The sequence below is a fragment of the Grammomys surdaster genome, unplaced genomic scaffold (genome assembly GCF_004785775.1).
Source record: "Grammomys surdaster isolate TR1022 unplaced genomic scaffold, NIH_TR_1.0 339, whole genome shotgun sequence".
In the NCBI taxonomy this organism is placed as follows: domain Eukaryota; kingdom Metazoa; phylum Chordata; class Mammalia; order Rodentia; family Muridae; genus Grammomys; species Grammomys surdaster.
The window spans coordinates 253,869-265,391 of NW_021604758.1; the positions used below are offsets into that span (position 1 = coordinate 253,869).

General features: G+C 56.3%; 1 protein-coding gene across 1 annotated transcript in view; it reads left to right on the forward strand.

The window, feature by feature from the left end:
• Sympk (symplekin) overlaps nt 1–11,410 on the forward strand; it is a 31,071-nt gene extending 19,661 nt beyond the window's left edge. Inside the window, exons 13-27 of the mRNA XM_028778659.1 lie at nt 209–359; nt 1,499–1,734; nt 2,183–2,264; nt 2,427–2,540; nt 3,374–3,521; nt 4,164–4,324; nt 5,217–5,325; nt 5,603–5,703; nt 6,058–6,148; nt 6,805–6,906; nt 9,191–9,378; nt 10,107–10,283; nt 10,382–10,477; nt 10,748–11,095; nt 11,202–11,410. Coding sequence (XP_028634492.1) covers nt 209–359; nt 1,499–1,734; nt 2,183–2,264; nt 2,427–2,540; nt 3,374–3,521; nt 4,164–4,324; nt 5,217–5,325; nt 5,603–5,703; nt 6,058–6,148; nt 6,805–6,906; nt 9,191–9,378; nt 10,107–10,283; nt 10,382–10,477; nt 10,748–11,095; nt 11,202–11,330 — 2,233 coding nt within the window. The 3' untranslated portion in view covers nt 11,331–11,410. The remainder of the gene's footprint in view (nt 1–208; nt 360–1,498; nt 1,735–2,182; nt 2,265–2,426; nt 2,541–3,373; nt 3,522–4,163; nt 4,325–5,216; nt 5,326–5,602; nt 5,704–6,057; nt 6,149–6,804; nt 6,907–9,190; nt 9,379–10,106; nt 10,284–10,381; nt 10,478–10,747; nt 11,096–11,201) is intronic.
• Nucleotides 11,411–11,523: the final 113 nt, after the last annotated feature.

An 11,523-nucleotide genomic window follows, 5' to 3' on the forward strand; every position in this document is an offset into this window, starting at 1 on the left:
TGGCCTGTTCTCACAGGGAGACACACACACTCTGTGGCAGAAACAATTACAATTTCTTCCTGACTCTGTCCTCCCAGCCTGCTGATCCTCTCTCAGGGAGTTCAGAGGTGTGGAGGGGTTGTTTGACTCTGTGTCCCAGTTCCAGAGCTGGGACCACCAGGCTGTCTGAGCTGTAGAAAACACATGCATTGTCCCTGCCCTCATGTAGGCTGGCAGGTGCTGGTGGGCGCAAGAAGATCTTTCGTCTAAGTGATGTGCTGAAGCCCCTGACAGATGCCCAGGTGGAAGCCATGAAGCTGGGAGCTGTGAAACGAATCCTGCGGGCGGAGAAGGCTGTAGCCTGCAGTGGGGCAGCCCAGGTATGCTCCTCGGCCTACTGAAAAGTCCCTGTGGTGCGAGCCCTTAGCTGCTCCAAGCTCCTCCAGGCTTGACTCCATGCACTGCAAAATCAGAGCTGCGGCCTTCTAGACAGTAGGACTGCACAGGATTGTGCTGAGGGCAGCTCTGACTTCAGACGTCACACCTTCAAGTTTTCTGCTTTATTTTAATTTATGTATATATGTGTTGCCTGCATGAGTTTCTGTGCACTGTGTGTATGCAGGAGCCTACAAGGCCAGAAGAGGTCCCCTGCTGGAGTTACAGGGAATTGTGAGCCACCATGTGGATGTTGGAAACCAAACTCAAGTGTTCTTAACCACGGAGCCGTCTCTCCAGCCTTTATTTTCTGATGTTTTATTTTGTTTGTTTTGTTGTGCTGGTTCTTTGTGGCAAGTTTTCTCTGTGTGTAGCCTTAGCAGTCTTAGAACTCACTCTGTAGATCAGGCTGGCCTTGAACTCAGATCTGCCTACTTCTGCCTCCCAAATGCTAGGACTAAAGGCGTGTGCTATCACTCCAGGCTTCTTACATTTTATATATTTATTTGTTGTTGTATGTGGACACTTTAGTCTCTGTACTAGCATGAGCAAGGCATGGGTCTCGTGGCCAGTTCCATAAGAGTGTTCTGGTGATAAAGATGCCATGTAGTCTTTTTCACCACATCCTGTTCATGCCTAAAGGTGACACAAGGAGAATCTTCAGGATCTTTTCCTCTGCAATGAAGTACCTAGTTACTAACTACTTATTTCTCGGAGCCTGGCCGGCTTGGTGACAGTGATAGGCTGATCCTTCCTTGTCCGCGTGATAGGCTGATCCTTCCTTGTCCACTGCCACACACATGACGTGAGACTGCTGTGTCTGTGCCCCCTCACGCTGCCTTCCTTGATTGGCTGGTTGACTGATGATGTTTCATTGATTGATACGGGTGTTTTGAGAGAGTGTCTCACTCTCCAGGCTGGCCTTGAACTTGAGCACTCTGGGTGCTGGGATTGTAGCAATAAACTACCCAGTTTACATGGTGTCTGTACCAGGCATTCCTGACCTGGCGGCAGGAGTGCAAGGCACATTTGAAATCTGCTCCAGTGGCCAGCCACACAGCCAGATGTGCTTACCTACTTCCAGGTGCGCATCAAGATCCTGGCCAGCCTTGTAACACAGTTTGACTCTGGATTCAAGGCAGAGGTGCTGTCCTTCATCCTGGAAGATGTCCGGGCCCGTCTGGACCTGGCTTTTGCCTGGCTCTACCAGGAATATAATGCCTACCTGGCAGCAGGGGCCTCTGGCACTCTGGACAAGTATGAGGACTGTCTCATCTGCCTGCTCTCTGGACTGCAAGAGAAACCGGACCAGAAAGATGGGTGAGGGGTTGGCCGAAAGCCCCATGTCCCCTCCTGTGTCTCATTTCTCTCTCCTCCTTGGTGCCACCCAAGCTTGCCTTCCCGTGTCCTTCTCTGTGAAGTGTGTGCAGACATGCTGGGGGTGGAGAGTGGTGCTCAGACTCTGCTACTTGGTCTGAGTGGCCTGTCCCCCTCTGGGCTTCTTATTCTCATGTATACAGTTCCCAGGGATGGGACAAGGGCTCAGTGGTAGAGCACCACCCTGGCATGAAGCCCTTGGCTGCATCCTCTGTTCTAGCAAAAGGAAGAAAGCCTCAGAGAGGGAACACCTGTGCCCTATCTGCCAGTCAGCAGCTTTGAGGCACCAGCCTGCCCCTGTCTGAAGCTGGGCCCCGAGGTCGGGGAAGGTGGTGTCAGCTTGGGGCCACAACATGTGTCTGCCTTGCAAGACCTGGTCTTTCTTGGGCAGAATCTTTACCAAGGTGGTTTTGGAGGCTCCGCTGATCACTGAGAGCGCCTTGGAGGTGATCCGGAAGTACTGTGAGGATGAGGTGAGCCGGGCTGCTCTGTGCTGGAGACATGGAGGCGGGTGTGGCATGAAGGCCCTGGGGCTTGGTTTGAGAGAGGGGGCGGGACAAGAGTCAGCTGACACAGCACACTGAGCATTGCAAACACACACCCCCACACCCACACCCCCACCCCTGTGTCTGCAGAGTCGAGCCTATCTCGGCATGTCCACACTTGGAGACCTGATCTTCAAGCGCCCTTCTCGCCAGTTCCAGTATCTGCATGTTCTCCTCGATCTCAGCTCTCACGAGAAGGACAGGGTGAGCTTGTGTCTATAGCTGGCCAGCCTGGCTTTCCTTTTTCCTCAAACTCTGTTTTCATTTCATTTACCATGGTGTGACATCACCATAGGGTCAGGTGCTAGCCTGACCGAGTGTGTCTATGTTCTCAGAGGAGAGCATGCCCATTCCTTCTCTTCTCGCTCATGTTGGTGAACTATAACCCGGGCAGCAGCCAGGAGAGGAGCCCATGTGACCACAGGCAGGGTGACATCACAGTATACAGTGCCCACGTAGGGCACTGAGTAGACTAGGGGTAGAGTTCAGGAAGCTTCCTGGAGGAGATGCGTGAGATACCATGACACGCAGGAGCTGTGCTCTAGAGGAGCCCCATCCCCTCTGTACCTGTCACCAGCCGCTTCTGAGTGGCTCAGGGTCAGTCAGTGTGCCATTAGCACAGCGCCTCTGGCCCTGGCCCTGTGCTGTCATTGGTCCAAACTCGTGGTTCCAAGCAGACCCTGCTCCTGTGGCTCCCGGCAGACGGTGTCTGAGGGAAATGAAGCTTGGCCAGTGACATGTCTTCCAGGCATCGGGCTGCCTGTCCTGCCAAGTTCCAAAGCCAAGGCCACTTGGCAGGGAGAGTCACTCTTGAGGAATGAGGAACAAGCGAGGCGGGGAGTAGCAAGATGGGACCGAGACGTGCAACAGCCACAGCCTGGGATACGGGGTCTGCTGTCCTGGGCCTCGGATGGGCGTCTTCCTGGCCTGGGATACGGGGCTGCTGTCCTGGGCCTCAGGGTGGGCGTCTTCCTGGCAGTGCCCCTCCATTGCCGTGTTCTCTCTCTCCACCTCCTCCTTGCCCACCCCGCCCTCAGGTGCGCTCCCAGGCCCTGCTCTTCATTAAGCGCATGTATGAGAAGGAGCAGCTTCGAGAGTATGTGGAGAAATTTGCCCTCAACTACCTGCAGCTCCTGGTCCACCCCAACCCACCCTCGGTGCTGTTCGGAGCCGACAAGGATACAGGTTTGATGCAGGTTCATCTGATTTGTGTCGAGCCCCACCCACTCTGGCCACTCTACTAGAGTGTCTGCTGGGCAGTAGCAATCAGGGCCAGTGCAGACAGACAAGGGACTGCAGGAGTGGGAAAACTGGAGGATCAGGAGAGCAGCCTGTGGGTTCCAGGGCCATCTCAGGCCAAGTCCCTTAGTCTTCCAAACAGACAGAAGGTCTGTGGAAAACACCTGCTGGAGTGGGCGTGAGGCCTAGGGAGGACATGAGCAGAGGTGTTTCCCTGCAGTGCAGATGGTGGCACAGAGGGTCAGCAGTGAGGCTCTTTCGGGTGACGTATGTAGGGACCAGCATAGAGGGTAGCCGGGCTGCCAGCTGGGCTGCCCCTTGTGCCTGACAGATAGCCATTGTGAAGACATTTATATAGAGGCTGTAATCAGTCGTGACAGCACTCGGATGATGCAGGGTTAGCTTTGCACAGTAGAATGACCTAGCTTCCTTGGGGCTTGGTGGCAGGAGGACGTCCTCCCCTTTGTGCACCCACTCCCTCTTCCCCTGACTTCACCGAGAAGCACAGACACTGGGGACAGGGCTCTGGGAAGGGAATAGAGGCTTCTGTGATACGTGGCTCCATCCTGTCCTGTCCTGTCCTGTCAGAGGTGGCCGCACCCTGGACAGAGGAAACAGTGAAGCAGTGTTTGTATCTGTATCTGGCTCTCCTGCCTCAGAACCACAAGCTGATCCATGAGCTGGCAGCCGTGTACACTGAGGCCATCGCCGACATCAAGCGGACAGTGCTGAGGGTCATTGAGCAGCCGGTGAGGCTCCTGGCCCTCCTGGGCAAACCTGAATCCCGAATTCCAGCCGTTCCTCTGGGTTCATGGCTTTAGCCTGGGGTGCTCCTCACATCATCCTAGCGTGTAAGAAGGTGCAGGGCTGCTCAGGTGCCGAGCGTGGAGTGGGCACCCCTAACTTCACATTCTGCCGTTGGTCTTCTTGCTGCCCTGACATGAGGCGTGTAGCCCAGTCCCCCTGGCAGTGGCCACATTAGCATCTGAGCTCCTGTTTTGATTTCTACTGGTCTTTCCTCATGCTGTTACCAGAAGTCCTGAGCCACGGGGCCACAGCATGAGACGAGGTTTAGATGGGTGCCCTGTTGGCTGCTGGGTTCAGAGCTCTGCGTTTTACATGTCAGCTCTGCCCCTGACTTGGTTTTGTTATTCGAGCTGGTCTCATTATTTAGAGATCCTCCTGCCCTTGTGACATCGTTTTCATGGAAAATTTTCAGTAGACCTGGAGAAGGGCAAGGTAAGGTTCTCCCCTGAGGTGCCTTAGCCTAACACTGAGAAAGAGAAGTAAGTGCTAGGCAGGCTCAGTCTGTCAGTCACACGCAGATGGAGATGTCTGGGGCAGCAGCCAGCATGCTCCCTGTTCACGGAAGCAGGTGCCTGCACCCTCAGCTGGAATCCACTGACAGTGGTTGTAGGAGGGTGGGCAAGGACCAGGAAAGCCTCCCTAGGTGTTGCAACACAGGCTGGGCGTGGGAGGCGTGAGGCAGCAGGGCACTGACCTGCCAGGGAGGAGGACATGGCACATCAGGGCTCCGAGCTGACGGTAGGAGAGCCTGGGAGCCCGGCGCCCGTAACTACCCCAGAGTCTGCAGCCTTCAAACACTCACCGTGACCCAGGCTTGCTCACCTCTGCTTCTAGATCCGAGGGATGGGCATGAACTCGCCAGAGCTGCTGCTGCTAGTGGAGAACTGTCCCAAGGGGGCGGAGACACTGGTCACCCGCTGCCTGCACAGCCTCACCGACAGAGGTGCCTGGGGCCCGGCCTTCCGCCTTCTGTCCCACCTGCTCTCCCCCACAGGGGCTAGAGCTGCTGCGGCTGTGCCCCTCTCGGTTCTCTTGACCTTGGGCTCACTGTGTAATGAAAACCGTATGGGCTGCCTTTAGAGTAGGAGAGGCTGGGGACTCACTCTGCTCTGGGATTGTCCTGCCCCTCTCATAAACTTGCCTCTGCCCCCTAACCCGTGCTCATCTCCCCTGGCCCCTCCCTATCACCTCAACTCAGCTTTTCTCTGTGTTCCCCAAAGTGCCACCATCCCCAGAACTGGTGAAACGGGTCCGAGACCTGTACCACAAGAGGCTGCCTGATGTGCGCTTCCTCATCCCTGTGCTCAATGGACTGGAGAAGGTAGGGAAGGAGGATGGGCAGCTGGCCAGCCCACGTCCACCATAAATGGGCTGGAATTGCACCTTGCTTTGGAGCAGGTCCCCAGGCCCATCTCAGCCTCCTCAGTCACTGCTGAAGTGTCACTGTGTGCGTGTGCGTGTGCGTGTGTGTGTGTGACCGTTGCCCCTGGCCTGTGGGAAACACCCCAGCTTGTGTCGCTTCATGACCATGTGGATGTGAATGGGGCTGTCCTCCAGGGGTAGCCAACGGCTTTAGGGAGGGGGGAACGTGTCATGACACTTAAGAGTCCTCTCTGGGGTGGATGGACAGTGCGGCGACCCAGCCGTCATCACTCTCCACCCTCCACCCCCTTAGAAAGAGGTGATCCAAGCCCTGCCCAAGCTCATCAAACTCAACCCCATCGTGGTGAAGGAGGTCTTCAACCGCCTGCTAGGCACCCAGCACGGTAGGTGCCTTCCCTCCTAGCCAGCCTTCAGCTTACCTCCTAGCTGCACAGGGGCTCACGTAGGAAGGGCCTAGGAAGGCTCCAGTGTTCTAGAGACCAGTGTGTCTGTTGTCCACCATGGTGAGAAGCAGAGAGAAATGTCTGAGTTAGGAAATAGCCAATATTGTGTATGAGTTCCTCATCCCTGTCCCTAGGCCACATAGGGACGTAATAGCAGGGGACGTGGCTTCATGGCACATCGGGTCCCCCCCTCCTACAGCAGGGGCCACCTCTACTAAGTACCTTTTTTTCTACTCTGTCCCAGCACAGCACAAGGTTCAAGCCACTTTATTTTTCAGAACCTGGCCCAGCCCTGCCCTGCCCTGCCCTAACCCAGCCTGTAGCTTCCATGATCATGTGCTATGTAGAGTTCATCCTAGGCTGGCTGGGCCTTTCCTGCCTTCTGGGTGCACAGCCTAGTGCACAGAGGGGACAGTGGGGCCACAGCAAGGAAGCTCTGAAAAGATGGTGAAGACCTGAGGCCACTTCATCCAGTCTCCTGTCCCCCAGCCCAAGAAGCAAGAGGGTGCTTCATTTGTATTTACCCAAGGTTGGCCTGAGACCCAACTCTTTGCTGAGGCCCCTGTCCTGTCTTCCCCCCATTGCCCCCATTGCAGGTGAGGGGAACTCGGCCCTGTCCCCCCTGAATCCAGGAGAGCTGCTGATTGCATTGCACAATATTGACTCTGTGAAGTGTGACATGAAGTCCATCATCAAAGGTGAGGTGCCCAGATTCCCACAGGACACAGCTCCCACACACAGGGAGGGCCTCAGTCACCCACATGGCCCTGCTGCATCAAAAACTAGGGCCTGATGCCTAACCTGTCCCATCCTGGTCTCCACACAAAGCACATACACACATGTGCCAGGCATCACGTAGTCCTCGGGAGTGCAGGCCGTCTCTCTTCCCACCTACCCTGAGGAACTCAAGGTATCAGAGGCACAGGGCTTCTGTAGACATGAGCAGGTGCCAGGCCTGAGCTGAGACATCAGAGGACTTCCGTAGTTGGGGCTTGGTGATGCTCTGTCAGGCTTTTTCTGCTCAGGCAGTCTCTGAGCTAGGCTCTCCCTTCAAGCCACAAACCCAGTCCTGCCACCCACATCTCCTGGTAAGTATGGTCTAGCTATAGCACAGAGTTCACAGAAGCTAAATAAGGTGCCGGGGTCGGTCACACAGTCTAAGTCAGACTGGAGCCAAACCAAGAATGGCTCTGCTCACAAGCCTCCCTGGGAAGAAACCACCATTACCCCTGTCTCTCCTCTCCTAGAGGCTTTGGGCCAGAATCAGCTCTGTCATCCTATCATTTAACCTCTCTGCTCACTTTAGGGTAGCTTCTTCTCGGTCCCTGCCTCCTTACCTGTTCTGCCTGAGGTGGCTTCTTCAGGGACTGCTTTCCTAGCCTTCCTCAGCAGCCCTGAGAATGGGGTTGTGAAGACAGGGCAGAGCAGGCTGCAGGGAAAGGGGAGGGTTGTAGTCTGGGATTGTGGGACACACACACACACACACACACACACACACAGACACACTTCACCATGCTCAGAATGAACTTAGAGCAGCGTCTCATGTCCTAGGTAAGTGTTCACACACTAGGTTCTTGATCCTTAAATGCAATGAGAATAACCTTGACCCCATAGCAGCCCATTCCCAAGGGCAGTTTGTGAAGGGATTTGGAAACGCACAGCCATCTTAGATCCAGAATAGAAATCTAGTCACAAAGAGAGAAGAAAGGGCCCTGCTAAAAGCCACACAGGTGGCTGAAGACAGACTCCCACCTTACATGCTCTGGCAGCTTCTTTGGGAATTCTTGTCAGTTCACACTCTCCAGGCTTCCTAGGCCCCAGCACCTCACAGCTCTTACCACATCTCCGTCTGTCCATCACAGTGCTGGGGACACACTGGGACACTGACAGCTGATCCAGCCTGGCCAGGGCTCAGGAAGAGCTTTCTGAAGTGGGGTTACCTCAGCAAGCAGACCCAATAGACGTGGGTGATACCCGGGCCTATCAGACATAGGTCTGAGCAGGGGTGTCCAAGCGAGGCAGGAGACTGGCCTTGGCCTCACGCAGCCTCGGGGATGGAGGACAGACTGGCCTTTCGGAAGACCTCTTGGGCTGCCGAGTGGGAAAGACTAGAGCTGAGTGGGAAGCACAAGAGGCTGGGCAGACAGACTGGGTTGTCAGGCCCGTCGAGGCAGCAGTGGAACATGCCTCCACAGCACCACACCCCCACAAGTTCTGGCAGTCCTCTCCTCTGCCCTTCAGCCTGTGTCTGCTGCAAGGTCCCTCTCTCTGGGCCTCCTCTTTACAGGGTCATCCTTCCCTCCATTGGCTTCTCAGGGATTGGGAGGGCAGGCGGGCTTTCTTCTTGCTCAATAAAGACTTCCTGGTTGACACACTCACATGCCCAGTGGTGTTTTGGGAAAGACTTCAGAGGCAGCTCCTAGGATCACCCCTCAGCCCAGTTGCCCCGACACTGCCACCCACTCCCAGGAGATAGACCCCAAGCAAGCCTGCCCGATGCTTTCTTCAGTGTGACATATTTCCACAACCTTTGGGCACTTGGCTTGGGTTAGGCCCTCAGCCGCCTCTTACCCCTCCCTTTCCTGTTACTCTCATGAGCGGGTCCCTCACCGTATCTGCTCTGCACCGTCAGACCCTAATGACTGGTCAGCCTTCTGCCAGAAACCTGCCCCTCTCTTCTGAGGATTCTAGGGGTGTCGGCAACACTTCTTCATCTTTGTGGGTTATAGCCATTCTTAGGCTAGGGCAGGCCCCAGGGTGTGACAGCATGCTTTCTGCCAGAAGAGGCTGTGCCCTTCAGATTGGCCCACAGAGGGTTATCCAGGGGTTGGGTACACCTCTCTCAGTCTTCTACGGGCAGGGTCATTGAGCATCCTCATAAAGGGCCTTTTGTGGTGGAGGTGGAGAAGCTTGAGGAATGGGCTCCCCACCTAATGGGGACATCCAGGCAGAGAGGACAGGCCACTCTCCGCCTCCTCACAGCCACCAACCTGTGTTTTGCGGAGCGGAATGTGTACACGTCGGAAGTGCTGGCTGTGGTGATGCAGCAGCTGATGGAGCAAAGCCCTCTGCCCATGCTGCTCATGCGGACCGTCATCCAGTCCCTCACCATGTACCCCCGCCTGGGGGGCTTCGTCATGAACATCCTGGCCCGACTCATCATGAAGCAGGTAACCTGCCCTGGCCCAGGCAGTCAGCCACAGTGGGACAAACCTCAGGGGCCTGGCAGGCAGGATCTGTCTCTGCTGCTCGCCGTGTTCCCTCACCACTCCCTCCAGCTGGCTGCGGCCATAAGAGGTGTGTGTGCCTCTCCTTACCCCACTCCTAGGCACTGCAGGGCACACAGCTCAGCTGAAAGCATCCTGTTTTGAAGAGACTAGAATTGGGATGAGTTGTTTTGGTGAGAGTCTTGCTATGTAGCCCAGAATACCCATAACTCAAATTCGTGATGATCTTGCCTTCATCCTCCAAGTGCTAGGATTACACGCTGCTGCACCAACTCTTAGAAATACTGTGGAAATGGTAATTGAATCCGTCCTCCACGCCAAAGCTGGGCTCAGAGCACAGGCTGTCCCTATGTAGCATCTGGCTAAGGTCCCATCGTCCAGCCTAGTGAATGTGGCTAATGGCGCCTGCCAGAGGCAGCTGTGAAAGCAACAGGAAGTGGTGCTGTCCTAGCACGTGATGCTGTGCTAACCCAAGGATTGGAGGCAGGGTCCCTTCCTTGTGTCTTGTCCTGGTAGTTTCCTGTGAGAAACGCAAATTCCTGGGTAGGTGGGTGTAGGAAGCCTGGAGTAAGCTGTCAAGTGACAGCATCTGGGTCCTGGGTCATGATGGTGTCTTCAGGAAGGAGGTGGTTGGTTGGGCCTGTGTGTAACGGCCCCCTCCTGCCCCACAGGTATGGAAGTACCCCAAGGTATGGGAGGGCTTCATCAAGTGCTGCCAGCGCACCAAGCCCCAGAGTTTCCAGGTCATCCTGCAGCTACCTCCACAGCAGCTTGGCGCAGTCTTTGACAAGTGCCCTGAGCTCCGGGAGCCACTGTTGGCCCATGTGCGCTCCTTCACCCCCCACCAGGTACCTGGGTGTTCTAGTGGAGCTAAGTGAGCAGGAAGGCTCTGGAAGGGTTACTTCTAGGTTATGGGGTGCTGAGAAGTGCCTTTCCCTTCACCTAGCAAGCACACATCCCCAACTCCATCATGACCATCCTGGAGGCCAGTGGCAAGCAGGAGCCTGAAGTCAAGGAAGCACCTTCAGGGCCCCTGGAAGAGGTGAGGGCAATGTGACCCACCTGCCTGTGTTTCTTGCCCCAAGAGGCCCCATCATTAAACCCACAGTCTCCCATGTTTTGTCCCTGGTGAAGGGGAATGGCCACCCATCCCACACTCCTTTATACTAGGATGGGAAGTCTGTGCGGTGTCCGTGCTCTGCTTTCAGCAGCGCCAAGTGCTCTGCTTCCTCCACCCGGATGCGTGGGGTGGGGGTGAGGTGGGGGGCTGTTAGGTGTGCCCTTCCTGAACTGAGTGCCTCTCCCACCCCAGGATGACCTGGAGCCCTTGGCTCTGGCTTTGGCCCCGGCCCCTGCCCCACGGCCCCCTCAGGATCTCATCGGCCTGCGATTGGCTCAGGAGAAGGCCCTGAAGCGGCAGCTGGAGGAAGAACAGAAGCAGAAGCCCACAGGCGTCGGGGCGCCTGCTGCCTCTGTGTCTTCCACGCCCTCGGTGGGGTCAGCAGCCCGGGCTGGTCCCACCCCGGCTGAGGAGGTCATGGAATACCGGGAAGATGGTCCCGAATGCGAGACCCCGGCTATCTTCATCAGCATGGACGACGATTCGGGGCTGGCTGAAACCACACTCCTGGACTCTAGTCTCGAGGGGCCCCTGCCTAAGGTAGGGACAGGGAGCTGCAGAGGGAAGCAGGAGCAGGGCGCCTGGAGTGGGGCTGAATGGGTGACTAGCTCTTGACCCACTGCCTCTTGCCTTTTCCCGCCACCAGGAGGCAGCAGCAGTCGGGCCGAGCTCCAAGGATGAGCGGAGCCCCCAGAACCTCAGCCATGCTGTGGAAGAAGCCTTGAAGACCTCCAGCCCAGAGGCCAGGGAACCCGAGAGCAAGGGGAACAGCTGACAGCTGCGGGAGTTTGGGGGGAGGGACGGGACGGGCCTCCTGGAGCTTTGCCTTAACACAAATAAAGAGGTGGCGCTCAGGGCATGGCTGCAGTGTCTGCGCAGGTTAGAAACCCTGAGCCTATGCTAGACTGCGCCTGCGCACACCGTTTCTCACCCTGCGAGCGCCCCGCGCCAATAATGTAACGGCAGGC